Genomic DNA, 17301 nt, shown 5'->3' on the forward strand with positions numbered 1-17301 from the left:
CCAAACGTAGGTACAATAGACGACTGCTTTAGAGTGAGAGGACTTCAAAAGAGGAGCAGTGAACCCGTGAACGTTCGTCACAAACGACTTCCGCATGCGAGTGAGGAGTTTTGATTTAGTCGTGCTCCGATTGGCCGCCTTTCGACAAAGCCCCGGTGTGCTGCGCACCGATTGGCCGGGACTCGCTGAGCGACACGCCCGCTCGACCAATAGCGAGCTGCCACAGTGTGGTAAGGAGCGGTGCCGGGGCCTAGTCCAACATCCTTCCCCGCCTTCTCTCTCTTTTTCTTTCGATCCGCATCCCGGAGCGAACCGTCACCGCCACCACCACTAAAAGCTAGACTTCTTTCCCCTTTTCGCGGTGTTGTTTGCCTGGCACCGAGTGCGATGCTGAGGCTGATCTTCCTGGCCGCCGCGCTCGCCGGCCTCTCCCGAGCCAGCGACGTGCTCGAATACACCGACGACGACTTTGACAGCGGCATTCAGGACCAGGAGCTCATCCTGGTGGAATTTTATGCGCCGTGGTGAGTCATTTGAATGTTTCAGTTTGATTGTTATCCCCGCGTGACCTCTTGAGCTGCTCGTAAATCTAACGACGCCAGCTTGTTGTCCGTGTTAACTAGCTAATATCATATGGAACGTCTCTGCGAGCTTCCTTACGTGTGTTTAAACGCATAAATTGAAATAATACCTTTTCACATGATTATTTTATGTGGAAATTTGTGTGTTTATGTAAAACAAAACTGTAGCTCGTGATAAATGCAAGCTAGCTACTAGCTAGAGGCGAAAGTGTAACAGCAATGAAACATTAACCCCCCGTCACCACTCCTTTATTGCAGGATTATTCGTATACATAGAAAGTTCAAATGAAAGCGTTTGCATTTTAACAATAAACGCGAAACGTCAAGTTAGGTTCGGCGCCGTTTTCGCATTTTTAAAACGCCGTTTAACCTGCACTAGGAAGTTAGGGGCGGGCCCACTCGCTGTTGTAACGCCCGGATTGGCCGACGAAGTTTGGGTGGCTGCCTTTGATTGGTTGAAGCTGACTGTGACATATTTTTCCGTATAACGAAACTTAAAACGGTTTTTTAAAGTGAAACTGTTTTTTGTTTTCAGAAACGTCACACGACAGCAGAAATAGCTTTTAAATGATTCCTTTTGTATTTTAATTAATTTACAACAGTCTTTTAGTATTAAGAACAGCGCTATGCAAATTTTATGACTGCGTGTCCTACCGTAACAGAAAAATATATTGTTCAATAATACATAAAGATAACTACTGATTGGTTCTCTTAATTCCAAGGTACATAATCTTTTGACGGTATAATTTTAAGTTACAGAATGTGTTGACGGTATAAACTGTCACAAATTTGATGGTAAATGTGTTGTTTGATAGAAATTCAAATTCTTACTCGAATGACAGACATACTCCCATACAAGGTCAATTACACAAGTTTTATTGTAGAAGAGTATTCTAAAAATTTGATTTTAAAGGTTGCTATGTTAGAGGGAAAACAATGAAAAGGGGGCCTCATCTGTAAGGAATTAGACTTGGGAACTAGAGGTTCATGGTTTGAATTCGACAAATTGGTTTCATGGTTTGAATTTCACAAATTGCTCTTGAGCAAGGCATGACCCCACCTCACCCAGCACCTTAAAATCTCCTTGGATTCTTGCATGTGAGTTTAGGTCCGTAAGGTGCATTGTAATGTCCTGTTAGAAATGTATAAACATTCCCAGCCGAGCAAACGCTCCCCTCAGTCTTATTTGCCAAGCGTAGAGCTGAACACATTTTATTTGTCTCAAACATCTCTGCTGTCCTTTTTTAAGGTGTGGTCACTGCAAACGCCTCGCTCCTGAGTACGAGGCGGCGGCCACGCGCCTGAAAGGGATTGTCCCCCTGGCTAAGGTGCTTAACAGGACAATTGTCTGTTTTTTATTGCACTCTTTTGCCACAGCCATTAAACACCCTTCACTTTTCTCCCCCAGGTTGACTGCACAGCACACAGCAAGACTTGCAGTAAATACGGAGTCAACGGCTACCCCACCCTGAAGATCTTCAGGGGTGGAGAAGTTTCTGGGCCCTACGATGGCCCCAGATCTGCAGGTAAAGTGGTACTTTGACCGAAGCATAGCAGTTTTGCAACTTCATATTTTTTTTAAAATCAACTGCAATGTGATGAAAGACTAGTCGAGGACCATTGATATTTTTTAGCACGGTACTGTAGCGTCTTCTCAGGCAATGAAAGGACGATGAGCTGTAGTCGATTACGAACCTCTTCAATGAGACAATAAACAGCCCAAAAAAAATGTAAGTACGTCAACAACAACAGGTTGGGCATCACCGTGGCCCCTCGCAACTCTCTCTTCGACCCGCTGAAGAGGACCTAAGTGGGAGAAGCACATTAATGTGGCGCAAATGCATGTTCAGCATGTAAAAATCATTGTAAAGCCCAATTCAGCAAACTTTAGGGTTGTTGGCCCGTGAGCTAAGAGGGGCTATGGGTGAAGAAAAAAGGGGCGGAGGGGGTATTTTGAGCTTGTCTTCTGCTCCCATTCATGCGACTTTGCTGGTGAAAATCAATGCAAGCTGTTATTTCATCCACAGTTTCATTACAAAAATGGGGATATGTAAAACACAACATATGTATACTTAGCCTGTATTTGAATGGCTGAGACACTTAAAACCCGTAAACGTCATGTTGCCGTTCAGCTTAGTTGAGTGGATGGGTACCAAACACGGAGTGGGCAAGTACTTGAATAATAATTGCCAAAACTGTCACACAGTCGACAATTTGTGGTTTTGGTGTTAAAAGGATTATTGCATTTAATCGACAAATCGCACAGATGTCAACCTTAAACCATGTGGCACTCATTTTGACCCATGTTATACATAAAATAGTATAAAAAAAAAAAGATTCTGATGGAAGGGGACCTTTTAAAGGTGCATGCTATGAGTGTTAAGATGAAGTTTTTGCATTATAAAAACATGCTTTGTTTTGCTGTCTCAGACGGAATTGTGAGTTTCCTAAAGAAGCAGGCGGGCCCCGCCTCTGTAGCGATCACCACTGAGGCGGCGTTCGAGGAGTTCATCGCAGATAAAGATGGCAGTGTCGTCGGTGAGTCTACGCACTGCCCTTAAAACCTCCTCGAACTGTTTGTTTGCACCGTGATGACATCTACTGGACACTAGGGTCAATGTATACATATTCATACACTGCACTGCCAGTTCACAACAAAAGTTATCTGATGTCACTTTACATGTTGAGCAGGTCAAAAACTAACTGAACCCCACATTAGAAGAATTCGGGTTTGTGGTATAGCCTAAGGAAAGTGAAAATAGGAGGAGATAAAATTTCCATCTACAGTGGTAGATTAGAGGGTAAAGTGAAGTTCCTCTATCAACAACCATGTTAATCATGTGTACAATCTGAAGACGCTGTCGTTAAACCAGACCTGTATTTCTTCATATCTTGGGCATTTCGATTCCAAGATTGTACAGAGCCTGTTGAGGTCGTTTTTAATATAGTCAAGTTTTTTGGGTGCATCGATGTCACAGCACCAAAAAAAATAAATAAAAAATATATAATAAATAAAAAATAAAAGTTATCATATTTAAAAAAACAAACTGCTCTTAAAATTATTTATATTTTGAAAAAAAAAGTTCTGAAGGATTAAATGCAATATATACTAAAATGTTAAACAACTGAACTGTACTTAATAAATGTGTTGTAGTGGATTAAAAAAAGTCACTAACTGAATCTATTGTAGTCAAATGTTGATCTTCTAACCACGCTCAAGCTGTTCTCGTTTTTCCAACTCTAGCTGCCCTTAAAAATGAAAGTGAAAGCTACCTCAGTCTGGATTCCCCGTTCTTGTCTTTTCCTGCCAGGCTTCTTTGCCGACAACCAAAGCCCTGCGTACGGAGAGTTCCAGAAGGCCGCCAGCGACTTGAGGGAAAACTACCGCTTCGCCCACACCAGCGTCGAGGCGCTTTTCCAGAGCCAAGGCTTGGACGCCGAGTGAGTGCGCCGCCTCCCTCAGTCCAAACAGCAGTGAACTTATTTTATTTTATTTTTTTAACGTCCAGGGGCGTCATCCTCTTCCGCCCGCCCAGACTTGGCAACAAGTTTGAAGATGGCTCGGTCAAATTCGGCGAGGAGAAATTCACCAAAAACAAAATCAAGGCATTCATCAAGGACAACGTGTATGTTTTTGTCCTTTTGAACTCTGTCAGAAGTGACCACAGCACCTTTGCACGAAGCATAAATATTAACGATGCTTCCTTATGTTATCAATGACAGCAAACTGATGAGCTCTCATCTCATTTCCCCAACTCAGCTTTGGAATCTGCCCCCACATGACGGACGACAACAAAGACCAGCTGAAGGGGAAAGACCTGCTGGTGGCCTACTATGATGTGGATTATGACAAAAATCCCAAAGGCTCCAACTACTGGAGGAATAGGTGTAGTAATTCTGTTTCTCCTGGTTTCCAAAAACTGCCAAGTATAAATCCGTTAATACCAGACGACACTGCCAAAAATGCATTTTTTTCCTACAGTTGAATCCTGGAATTGGCATTCCACGGTCTCCAAACACATACACATGAATAATTAATAGTGTAACTCATTTGTTTAATTTGTTCCCAACAAACATAGCTCGGTTTCCACTGTTGTTTGTTCATCTCCACTCGAGCATCAGTTCCAAGATGGCTTTACAGAACCAGAAAATCATTTCAGATATAAACTTGCCTTGTGTGTGTCTACAGGGTGATGAAGGTGGCTAAGAGCTTCATTTCCCAGGGCAAGGAGCTCGGCTTCGCCGTTGCCAACAAGCTTTCGTTCAGCCACGACCTGTCAGAGTTTGGCCTGGACGGAGCCCATGGAGAGCTCCCGCTAGTGGCCTTGCGCACCGTCAAGGGAGACAAATACGTCATGACTGAGGAGTTTACGTAAGTTGGAGAGGAAAGGTGTTTTTTTTTTTTCTCTCAAAATTGCCTGCATAAAAATATTGGGGTCTCTGGGGTTTTATTTAGTTGTGCCCATTTCCTGCTTATGTCTTTTTGCTCTCCAAAACAGTCGCGACGGAAAAGCCCTTGAGAGTTTCCTGCAGGACTACTTCGATGGCAAACTGAAGCGTTACCTCAAGTCCGAGCCCATCCCAGAGAACAACGACGGACCTGTCAAGGTGACCTTTTAAGAACATGCACTGTTATGAGATCCCCTCATGGCCTTTTTAACCATGACGTCACACTTGCCTCCGGGTGGCAGAAACTCCGATTGCACACTCGTAAACAAACGTATCCATGTCACTTGATCAAGAGTTTGAGAAAACTGCTAAATGGCTTGAGTGATGAGTCTAGCCTTCTTTTCTACCGTCATTTTGTTTTGAATGTGTGAAAAGATGTTACTTGAGGTAAATTCCTTCCAAGGGAGACAGAACTTTTATCATTTCGGTTCAAGTCAGCTGTAGTCTCAACTTTCTGCCACTCCAAAGTACCTTTAACGACCTATTTTCTACAAACAATATAAAAAGAGCTACAAAAGTGGTTTGTTTTGGCACAAGGTGCTCACAAGTTGCTACTTGTATGCATTTTTTTAGGTGTTGGTGGCTGAGAACTTTGACGCCATCGTCAATGACGACGGCAAAGACGTGCTTATCGAGTTCTACGCACCGTGGTGCGGCCACTGCAAGAGCCTGGAGCCCAAATACACGGAGCTCGGAGAGAAGGTGTGACACGCAGGAATGAGCCACATTGATAATAAACTCAAAATTGTTTCAATTAGATATCAGAAATGAGTCCAAATTTCCCTGCTGTGCTCTCCATGTTAGCTCGCCAACGATCCCAACGTGGTCATCGCCAAGATGGATGCCACGGCCAACGACGTGCCGTCGCCTTATCAAGTCAGCGGGTGAGTCAAGGGCAAAATTTCATGAGTACAAACGAAAGTGAGTCAAGGCGCCGTCTCACGCCCGCTTCACAAGCTCAGTGGCTGGGTTTATAATTTACTATAATTGAGAACTCCATTGCAATTGCAAAGAAACAAATCAATTAGTTGGAACTGGAACATTAATCTGAATTTTAGGGTCGAACACCTTAGTCCATTACTAACCTATGCCGATGCAGTAGTCATAATTACAGTAAATATTTCTAAAAAAACACTTGCCTGTGATTATTCTCGTTCATCCAGGTCTCATTTCTTTACACTTTGCGGATTTTTAAGTGGGAAGCCTGCTTGGACGAGAGGCGAAATCAGAACATTCCAGTTGAGATCGATTCAATGCCCAGAGTATCAAAGTACATGTCTGCTACGAAAATAAAACAAATTCAAAACAGGAAGTAGTGGCAGTAACTGAGCGTGCATTCTTATTGGTAGACTGACGCACGCTTGAGAGTTATTTACACGCCATTCATCACCTCGAAACGTGTGTCGGGACAGTCAAACCAAAGATCCCCTTATTGTAATCCCAATAATGATAATGTTGATAAATGAAACCTTTCTTTCCTCAGGTTCCCAACAATCTACTTTTCACCAGCCGGCAGTAAGATGAAGCCAAAGAAGTACGAGGTAAGTATTGCCGACCACACCAAAGCTCCGCATGTCACCTTAGTATGAACTTCGTCCCCCTGGGTAAATTTGTCTTCTGCCGCAAACACTATACACTACTATTCCAAGCACAAGCATTACATACACATTCAGATGGCCATTTCTCACATTTTCATAGTTCAGAGTCACACCAAAATTAACCACTAATAAATAAGGAATTTCACATCATTTTTGATGGAGCGATTCACTGAAAATAGGGTGACGCGTGGTGCTAATGTTGTCATCTTGTGGTGCTCAGGGAGGCCGTGAGGTGAGCGACTTTGTTTCGTACCTGAAGAGGGAGGCGTCCAACCCCTTGGTGATTGACGAGGAGCCCAAGAAGAAGAAGAAGAAGAAGAGCAGCGACGACGACGACAAGATTGAGCTATAAAAAAAAAGTGAGAACGTGACATCCTCGCTGCGACTTGGGATTTTTTTTGTTGTTGTTGTTGTTAGGGGAATCAACAGGAGAGAAGTACATTATATTCCACTGTCTTAGTGAACTATAACAATGCGCTGAAGCCAAGTTGATTGGGTCCTCTGCCAATACTGTGGAAGGAAGAGAGCTGTTTCTCTTTAGTGAAGAGGGGAACCTTTTTCCGAAATTTATGAAATTTTGTTGGGTTTTTTTAAAGAAAAAAAAGCATCTTGTCTACGCCACATCTCTCTCCGGCTCGTGATGCACTTGGGCCGCACAGCATTCTGCATCACCTCTGCCACTCAGTTTCTGTTTTACTTGTCACTTGAGGGGGGGGGGGGGGGTAATGTTAATGGTGAATTCCTTCTTTTTTGTTGTCTGTTTTTGTACATTTGGAAGGATTGTGAAATAAAAAGGACGATAAAACAAACTGTTTTGTTTAAAGCACCAACTGTCATAATGTACTGTTATTTGTCATTTGCTGCACACAGGTCAGTCTTGTAAGCGGTACCTAATATTTTAAATAATTTTAACCTGGTTAATTTTAACCAAATTATTTATTCAAATGCATATTTTGTTTACTTGGTAAAACAATCATTCTCACGTGTACAACAGGCAATGCTATCTAAAAGGCTAATGAGTTAAACAAGGAAAAAAACGTTTTTATCAGCATCTTCAATGTGATTTACACTAAGTTCTGCCATTTCATTTTAATTGCATACGCCCGAAGATAGCTGGGATAGGCTCCAGCAGCCCGCGACTAGTGAGGATAAGCGGTCAAGAAAATGGATGGATACTTTCATAATTTCTAGTAAAGATGTTATTTGTACACTAGTATTTCATCAAATATTTACCTCTACAGTGTGTCCCACTACGACAATGTCCTTTTACATAACGTGAGACGGCATTTTAAGCACTGTCAGTAAAATACCTGAAATAATAGTGTATCTGTCGATTTAAAAAAAAAAAAAGTGAAGATTACGAAGAGTGGATTTTTTAAAGTAGGAATAAAACGAGTTAAACCCCAGTCAAAACGTAGTTTACGCGTCTCCATCTAATTGGCTGTAAAATCAGCCAATCAGAAAAACGTGCGTCGCTACGTCATGGCATCACGCGTACGTGGCCATCGCCACTCACACGACGTGGAAGTCACTGGCTGGTCCGCCGCCACAGTCCCTCCCCCCGAATATCGCACGCCTTCCCCGTTCCGGTCTGCCCACCCGAGTAAAAAGCTACCGAGGCTGTGTGGGTCGATTCTTTGGCCGCTTTGTCTTTTTTTTGTTGATGGTTAGACTCTGTGAGAGAAGGATGAAGTTCATCTTGGCTGCCACGGTCATCGTGGGCTCCGTGTTTTTTCTCGCCTTCCCCAGTGGCTCGTCGGCCGACGAGAGGAAGAAGGGACCCAAAGTAACCGCCAAGGTGAGTTGGTTCGCTCGCCTAAAGACAAAGATCAGAATGCTACCGCGGAGCTAATGCTAACTGAGCTAATGCTAAGCGCTCGCTAGGCCACGTCATGCCCGAGCTCGCTGGTTAGCCTGCGGCGCTCCAATCTGATGTGTGCCATGCTAGGAGTGATAAAATCGAAATAATAAAATACAAACCCGCTGGCTAAACTGTTTGTTTTATTAATGTGTTAGTGTTTGACACACAATTTCACCACGTTTGAGACATGGTTTTGTCATTAAAGGTTAGGGTTTTTGTTTTTCATAGTGTCATTTAAAAATGTTTTTTGTTTTTTGTTTATAGGCTAGCCAATGCTAGCAGTCACACGCCTTTGTTTCTCTCTGAACGGTGATTTCGTGCACCTCGAAGCTAAAAAAAAAAATGTGTAAAACGTATCCCCTCCGAACCTACAGTCAGAATAAAGACCAATTTTGGGGGATGTTTTGAGGTGACGCTCGGCCTGAGGTGATTGTTGTGCTGCTACGGGCTCACTTGCCTTCGTTGATGAAGTGTCCAACTAGCTGGAATTTAAAATGACAGTTGAACTTGGAATGTTCCGCGAATCGACAAAAAGGGAATTATGTTGTTTAAAAAAATAAAATAAAAAAGACCATAAAAATTTGCCCTTTCCCTTTCAACTTATTTGCTGCCGGACCCACAGAATATTGTATTCTGTGACAATATAAGCACCAAAAGAAAGATTGAATGCTCTTCTTACACCAGGGGAAAAAAAGACGTTAACATTTTTCCATCTGTATTAATCAGCAGTAGAACATAGCCTGGTTTCACCAAAAACACTGGTTTTGGACCAAAAAGCAGACAAAACGACCCCAAAACAACTCAAGCAGAACAGTGACTTGGATAAATATTTTATTTCAATTTTTTTTAAATATATATAACACTGTGAGCGACATTGGCTCGAGTTGAACATCAGTGGCTTGTTTACATGGCGTTAATTATTCACTCCATGAACTCCCTCATCTTTTCTCATGATCGGGGCACACACTTTCTACTACACACTGAGAGACATTCTGTTTATACCATACATATACATATTAGTGGTACTACAGTTAAATCTCCATCTGTGGGCAGTGCAAAGGGTAACAGAATGCCCTGCAACCGAAAAGGTCGCCGGTTGTAGGTGCGCATGTAGTTGTCGTCGTTTCTCTGGGCAAGATGCTTAACCCCCTTAGCCTATGAATGAATATGGTTTTAACAAAAGAGAATTAAGCATTGCATATTTAAACACCAACCGAACCATATTAATTTTGTCCCTTCCACAGCTACTTCGCACACAAGGAGCAACCACATATACAAACAGAGCAGACGGTATCATTGACAAGCATGTATTCTTACTGCGCTAAAGACTAGCTAGAGGTTTATTAGGGACCTTCTCTGCCTCTTTATTACTCTTAATTATGCTGCATGTCTTGCAGTAAACTTCAGTGCTTCCCGGTGTCTTGTGGCACAACGTGGTACTACACTGAAGGCGGCACACCTCTAAATTAGCCATTTGAATTTAGTTTTAAGTACCACGTTCACCTGACATAAATCGTAATAAGCCCTTAATGTACCTTCATATAACTACTAAGTGACGCCTCTCCCCATCTGCAGTTGAGTCAAAATATCACCATGCCAAGGATTATGGGCCACCTGGAAAAAAATACAAATAAATCACTTTAGACCCCACCACTTGATTGCTGCAATTGGGGGTCCTGTCAGTTTTGAACCCTTAAAATTGTCTTCACTTTTCTGCCATCAGTAAATGTAACATGGTTCTCTTTTTGTTTTTGTTTTTTTAAATTATCCTTGTGTGAATGCTTAGTAATTATACTAGTAATTAATTATTATTTTAACTTCTTCCTGACTACAGGTGTACTTTGATATGAAAATCGGAGACGATGAAGTGGGCCGGATCGTCATCGGGGTGTTCGGGAAGACCGTCCCCAAGACTGTTGAGAACTTTGTGGCCTTGGCAACAGGAGAGGTAATAAGGACTCCTCAAAGTACTATGTGGGTTCAAATAGACCAGGGCGTCAACAACCTTTCTGAAAATAAGAGCTACTTCTCAGATACAGATTAATGCGAAAGGCTACCCGTTTGAAACACACGGCCGGTTTTATGTGTATTCCGTGGAAGCAGTTGAAATCTGTAGGCACGGGCCGGTTGTTGGTGGTAGCAGTCGGCAAGCCCAACGAATTTTCCCCTTGTCAAAAAGGTGGGCTATTTTGGGACGTTTTCGGGTGCTGCCAAATGGCATAAAAAGATTTGTTTACTATGAGAATGTTTCATCCGGAAGTATGCGTTGAAACGTTCTATACAACGTGAATGTTTTATTATTATGTTTGGTCACCGGCGTTCTGTTGACGCTTGCAGAAAGGCTTTGGCTACAAGGGCAGCAAGTTCCATCGTGTCATCAAACAGTTCATGATCCAGGGAGGAGACTTCACCAAGGGAGATGGAACCGGAGGTACGGGAGCAGCCTCCATATTAGAACTAATAACTGTAATAATAATAACTGTACGTGTGCGTGCTAGTGATGGTGTGCATTTTATTCTGTGAAGGAAAGAGTATTTACGGCGACCGGTTCCCCGACGAGAACTTCAAGCTGAAGCACTACACCCCCGGCTGGCTCAGCATGGCCAACGCCGGCAAGGACACCAACGGCTCACAGTTCTTCATCACCACTGTCATGACCAGCTGGCTGGATGGCAAGCACGTGGTCTTTGGAAAAGTCCTGGAGGGAATGGTGAGCTTTTCCCTCTCAAAAATATGTTTGTGTATGTTTTCTTGTCATCCGGGTCATGGTAATCGTTGTATATTGAAGACATTTCCCCTTTGATGCAAAAGGCTTCTTCAGTTGTCAATTTCCAGTGTGGAGTCCCTCTATTTATGCCTTAAGTTTACCCACCGACGCTGCTGCGGGTCAAACTGGACCCGAGTCTACTAAAATGGATTTTAGATTTGCCAGGGTTAAATCAAGTGTAATGGTGGGTATCTTGAAACTGCACATGCCATATATGTGTGGGACAGTGGTAGCAGTGTTTAAGAGGGTGCTTGAAACAGTCGGGAGAACTTTCTGTGTTCCCACCACATTTGGTACCGGTTCCCACAGAAACATCCAGCTGTTGGTCTTCAAAGGGTCGTAGGGCAAAATTATCATGGCTGTTATTTTATTCATGCCTTGGGTCTCAATAGTGTGGAGTTAGCCACAACATCACGTGTTTATGTGGCTAAACATGCAGACAGGTTTTTTTTTTTCAGATTCAGATTTCATTGAAATCATTTTGATTGAACACTTCTGGCAAACTATTTACATGTGATGCGATCTATTCCGATCCAGTTTATACATGTGCACTACATTTTATTGGAACAGCCGTTTTACAGACATGATATGCGTCGATCAATGTAAACATCACGTGACGAATTAAGATGGTCAGTTGTCTATTTAGCACAGTAGTCGGGATTGTTTTTACACTTTTATTCAAAATACAAGTTCCAAGCAGTTAAAAAGGATTCTGTCACAGACCAGCTGTTTGGAAGCCGCCATATTTTCAAGTGCGTAAACCAATACGTCACTACGCGTTTACATCAAGACGTAGCATGCACGGGCAGAACGCAGGCCGACTATTCAGACTGAACCGTTAATGTGACTTTTGATCGGTTTTGGGGCAAGGAATATTCTACCCCCTGTGAAACCAAATGCAATTCCATTCGGTTTCAGCCTGGTTATTCCGATGACAGTTGTTTTATATGGTTTATTCGGTTTGAGCTTCGTACCCGATTCTAATCGTAAAACAAGGGTCTATTTGATTATAGATGTTTTAATCCAAAAACGATTGTTGAAAACACAAAAATTTACTTGCCCTTTTCTGTAAGGCATTGGTACTGGATTAATAAACCATTTGTTAATGTCAGACAGGCTATTAATACATTTTGAAAAGATCTACAGTTCATAATTTGATATAGCAATTATTTTGAGATGGAATATAATGTGCCCGTGATCCTTGTTAGGATAAGCGGTACAGAAAATGAATTGGATGGATATAATGTTTGTAAAGTAAATGGAACTTTGTTTGTTTGTTTTTGTTTTTTTAGAACGTCCTAATTTTTGCTTTTACAAGTAAATATGTGTTACATACAACACTGTTATTGTTGTTGTCGTTTAGGAAGTGGTGCATAAGATCGAGAACACAAAGACGGACAGTCGCGATAAGCCCCTCCAAGACGTGGTCATCTACGACTGCGGCATGATCAAAGTAGACGAGCCGTTCGCCGTAGCCAGGGAATGAGCAGAACTGTGTGTGTGGGGTGGGGGTCGGAGTGTTCATCGTGCAGGCCACTGCATGTCCAGTCTGGAAGGAGAAGCTTCTCTGGCTCTTGAAAGAGTGGCGCCCGGCGGTGGTCAGAAAGCAACAAAGGCGTGTCGATATCTATGACGACACTCTGGCTCCATCAAGCATTCCAAGGTGCTTCAATGGTCTTTTTGTTCTTCGTTTTTTTTTTTTTTTTTTTTTTTTTTTTTTAATTATTAAAAAAAAAAGGTTCCTTGAAATAAAGCTTCCAGGTTTTGTTAAATTCTTTTTGGGGGACATTTATACTTCTTGTACATTTCACTTTATAATACGAATCCTTTAGTCATCCGCAGATGGTAAGTGAAACGTGCAGAAATTTAAGTGTAATTCTCCCTTTGAGGTACAAGGGGGCAGCATTGTGCTGTGAATGGTTTTCTTTTGACCGCCAGCTAATGGAGCCACCAGGAGGCATGTGCCATCTACTTTCCAATGTCCTGTATCTATTTAACCAACATCAATCTTTGATCTCGCTACAATTCTGCCCAGCAACAACATTTCTCAGCACGCGCACACCACATTTGCACTAGGAATTGTAATTTGTCGTTCTCGTTTTACATAAGCATGTTTGTGATGCTTGTCCATGACCGCTTAGGCCACTAAAGTACTTTAGTGTGCTTGTTTGGCCCTCTCAAAGCACCCACTAGGGGGCGGAGAGCTAGTGTACAACCCGAATTCCAATTAAGTTGGGACGTTGTGTTAAACAAATAAAAACGGAATGCAATGATTTGCAAATCATGTTCAACCTATTTAATTGAATACACTACACAGACAAGATATGTAATTTTTAAACTCTTAAACTTTATTATTTTTAGCAAATAATCTTAGAATTTTATGGCTGCAACATGTTCCAAAAAAGCTTGGACAGGGTCATGTTTACCACTGTTACATCGCCTTTTCTTTTAACAACATTTAATAAACGTTTGGGAACTGAGGACACTAATTGTTGAAGCTTTGTAGGTGGAATTCTTTCCCATTCTTGCTTGATGTACAGCTTCACAGTCTGGGGTCTCCGTTGTCATATTTTACGCTTTATAATGAGCCATACATTTTCAATGGGAGACAGGTCTGGACTGCAGGCAGGCCAGTCTAGTACCCGCACTCTCTTACTATGCTGAAATAAGCAGGGGCATCCGCGAAAAAGACATTGCTTGGATGGCAGTATAGGTTTCTCCAAAACCTGTATGTACCTTTTCAGCATTAATAGTGCCTTCACAGATGTGTAAGTTACCCATGCCATGGGCACTAACACAGCCCCATACCATCGCTGATGCTGGCTTCTGAACTTTGTGTCCATAACAGTCCGGGTGGTTCTTTTCCTCTTTGGCCCCGGAGGACACGACGTCCACAATTTCAAAAACAATTTGAAATGTGGACTCGTCGGACCACAGAACTCTTTTCCACTTTCCATCAGTCTATCTTAGATGAGCTCGGGCCCAGAGAAGCCGGCGGCGTTTCTGGGTGGTGTTGATAAATGGCTTTTGCTTTGCATCGTAGAGTTTCAAGTTCCACTTACGAATGTAGCGCCAAACATTGGTTTTCTGAAGTGTTCCTGAGCCCATGTGGTGATATCATTTACACATTGATGTCGTTTTTTGATGCAGTGCCGGCTGAGGGATCGAAGGTCACGGTCATTCAATGTTGGTTTTCGGCCTTGCTGCTTACATGCAGTGATTTCTCCAGATTCTCTGAACCTTTTGATGATGATGATGATGATGATATGGACCGTAGCTGATGAAATCCCTAAATTCCTTGCATTTGTGCGTTGAGGAACATTGTCCTTAAACTGTTTGAGTATTTTCTCACGCACTTGTTCACAAAGAGGTGAACCTCACCCCATCTTTGCTCTTGAATGACTGAGCAATTCAGGGAAGCTCCTTTTATACCCAATCATGGCACCGACCTGTTCCCAATTAGGCTGTTCACCTGTGGGATGTTCCAAACAGGTGTTTGATGAGAGTTCCTCAACTTTCTCAGTCTTTTTTGCCACCTGTCCCAGCTTTTTTGGAATGTGTTGCAGCCATAAAATTCTAAGTTAATTTGCTATAAACAATAAACTTTGTCAGTTTGAACATTAAATATCTTGTCTTTGTAGTGTATTCAATTAAAAATAGGTTGAACATGATTTGCCAATCATTGTATTCTGTTTTTTATTTTTGTTTAACACAATGTCCCAACTTCATTGGAATTGGGGTTGTACTTATATTTCATCTTTCAAGTGTTTGACACACCTTCCTGTCTTTGTCCCATCTTCCTGACGCTCCCAATGCAGTGTGTTGGAACAAACTCTTTGCAGGCAAGTCCCAGCCTGGCCCTTGCATGCTGCTTTTGGTATATTGGTGCGTAATATCGTTATTAATATTAAGGTCCACGTGATAAGGAGGGGAAGAAAGCGGCGTTGCATGGGCCTTCATGTAAGCAAGCAAAAGAGGCTCAAGCAGTGTGGACCGCTGCATTGTAGTAGTAATATTGACAGTTTCAAATATTTTGACTGGCTCTTGTAGTTGAAATCTACTTTGAATATCAATTAAAATAATGTTTATATAATTGGACAATTTTCATTTTTTCAAATCATTTTTAAAAATGTGTATATCTAGCGCACGTGTCAAACTAGGCTCAAGGACCAAATCAGGTCTGCCACATAATTTTATATATCCCACGAAAGCAAATAGTGTTATCCTCATGATTTTGCGAAGAGGATTTATTCATTTTTTGGCAGAAAATCTGTACCTAAATACATTTTTTTATTCACTTTTCAAAAATTATTACAAGATATTTTTTTTTTTACCACCCAATCATTTCATAACAACTGAGAAATAGTAAAAATTAAAGTAATACTCCTATTTATAAATTCAATATCTGCTTGCTGCTATTTTCTGACTTCTGATGACAAATGTGTTCGAAACAATTAGATGCACCGATACTGATACAAGTATCAGTGCCAATACTGTTCATCTGTACACAAAAAAAAATGCTCCGATACTGACACACTGATACCACTTTACCAGCCTGGGAGGTGGAGTAGGAACCACGGCGACCATGTGGAGATACTTTAAGATAAACATGGATGATAACTCTTTGTTAGCCGACTCCACAAACTGTGCTCTACAAAATGGATGATGAATTCCACGTAGGCAGTGATTGAGGGCAATCACCATGGTTCTCGATCCCTGTCACCGGCTTCGCTCTGCTAGCCACGGGCCTGTCACAAAGCCTCTACAACGCATCACGTCGAGTAAAGAGAGGTAAGCAATGGTGTGATAACATCACTTCAGTTGTCCTGTCACAGTTTTATTTTAGAACATGTAATATTTTGAAGAATGAGTGGATTTTTTTTCGCACAGTTGATGTGTGGAAATTTCCCGTCATACCACTCCCGGTTGAAGATTAGTGTCAAACTCAACATAAAACATTTCCATCTGTGTCTAACCTAAACGTCTGCTAGCATAATGCTTACATACAATGGGACATGCCATAGAGGGGCTAACGAATAGCATCGGTGTCGCAGTGTTATAACTCCAAGCAATGGGTATTTGAACACAGATGGTGCAACAACACATTCAAACAGATATAACAATATCCACGTGCATATATTTAACCCCGGCAACAAATGACTCATATTATTGCAGCTTACTGAGCGGTTGTGACCGTTGCGTTCGTCTCCATCTACATAAGACATGAGATCAGCTTCCACAACTGTTTGCGCCTGTTTTAGCACACACAAACATTGAGCAAATCATGCCCTTAAGTGTACAAATTGCTGCCATCGATAATGCAATTGGCCTGAATTATTATGATGGCTTTCCAGTTTCAGAGCAAACCCATTCTACCGTGTCAGGAAGTGTGCAGCTGTGTTTTGCCCAGATCCAGTCAGGCATCCAGTGACTCACCAGGACGGGCAAAAAATATGGAAAGAATTCCCTGGAATCTTTAAAGCCTCTCTTGTTTGGACTGTGGCGATTGGGGGGATTGTGTGCTGAAACAGTGTTGTTGTTCACCTAGTGGCCTGCGCCGCACAGGCCGGACATATCTGACATAGCTGTGCACGCGAGGCTTTGTCACGTAGATTAAACGAACATTGCAGAGAATCACCGCAAACAAAGAATGCCAACGCATCCTGGGACGCTGCCCCCCTCGCCGAATCAACCTGTCGTTTACACTTAGTGACACAACCTGTTTTTTTTGTCTGTTTCCTATTTTGTGTAGAGTACCTCAATTTGCAGGGGCTCTAAAGGACAAGCTCAAGATCCAAAGCATACCACATCACGTGACAAACCTACAAGTATGCAAGATTGCATTGATCCTTTTTAAAGAATAAACATCTATTGAGAAACTTGAACTGGAAAGGCCAATTAACAGCTTACAGCAAGCAATTGGCCTCTTTTTTTGTTCACTATCCACCAAACTGCACTCGTCGTGCACTTCACTGCCAACATTAAGCGCTTGTTCGTTACTCAAATTTTTGCTCGCAAGTCAAGACACACACACACGCACACAAA

At 42.2% G+C, this 17301-nt stretch overlaps 2 protein-coding genes across 2 annotated transcripts; both read left to right on the forward strand.

Moving 5' to 3' along the window:
- Positions 1-242: 242 nt before the first annotated feature.
- Positions 243-7454, forward strand: pdia3 (protein disulfide isomerase family A, member 3). Its single transcript, XM_061773536.1, has 13 exons — positions 243-524; positions 1831-1909; positions 1990-2107; positions 3012-3119; positions 3893-4022; positions 4091-4207; positions 4342-4467; positions 4771-4953; positions 5081-5189; positions 5604-5732; positions 5835-5914; positions 6514-6571; positions 6849-7454. Exons 1-13 carry the CDS (start codon positions 388-390, stop codon positions 6978-6980), a joined length of 1506 nt encoding a protein of 501 aa, XP_061629520.1. The 5' UTR covers positions 243-387; the 3' UTR covers positions 6981-7454.
- Positions 7455-8212: 758 nt separating this feature from the next.
- Positions 8213-17141, forward strand: ppib (peptidylprolyl isomerase B (cyclophilin B)). Its single transcript, XM_061773302.1, has 6 exons — positions 8213-8426; positions 10324-10437; positions 10827-10920; positions 11015-11199; positions 12620-16047; positions 16611-17141. The coding sequence occupies exons 1-5, from the start codon at positions 8292-8294 to the stop codon at positions 12740-12742; spliced, it is 651 nt and encodes a 216-aa protein (XP_061629286.1). The 5' UTR covers positions 8213-8291; the 3' UTR covers positions 12743-16047; positions 16611-17141.
- The last annotated feature ends 160 nt before the right edge of the window (positions 17142-17301 follow it).

This window comes from Phyllopteryx taeniolatus, chromosome 5, assembly GCF_024500385.1.
Source record: "Phyllopteryx taeniolatus isolate TA_2022b chromosome 5, UOR_Ptae_1.2, whole genome shotgun sequence".
Taxonomy (NCBI): Eukaryota; Metazoa; Chordata; class Actinopteri; order Syngnathiformes; family Syngnathidae; genus Phyllopteryx; species Phyllopteryx taeniolatus.

Bases quoted from the DNA above. Each gene is read 5' to 3' on its own strand.
- pdia3 (XM_061773536.1), top strand. From the start codon at position 388: ATGCTGAGGCTGATCTTCCTGGCCGCCGCGCTCGCCGGCCTCTCCCGA. The intron at 3,120-3,892 runs GTGAGTCTACGC...TTTTCCTGCCAG, and splicing joins TAAAGATGGCAGTGTCGTCG to GCTTCTTTGCCGACAACCAA. The intron at 5,733-5,834 runs GTGTGACACGCA...TCTCCATGTTAG, and splicing joins ACACGGAGCTCGGAGAGAAG to CTCGCCAACGATCCCAACGT.
- ppib (XM_061773302.1), top strand. From the start codon at position 8,292: ATGGTTAGACTCTGTGAGAGAAGGATGAAGTTCATCTTGGCTGCCACG. The intron at 8,427-10,323 runs GTGAGTTGGTTC...TCCTGACTACAG, and splicing joins GACCCAAAGTAACCGCCAAG to GTGTACTTTGATATGAAAAT. The intron at 10,438-10,826 runs GTAATAAGGACT...TGACGCTTGCAG, and splicing joins TGGCCTTGGCAACAGGAGAG to AAAGGCTTTGGCTACAAGGG.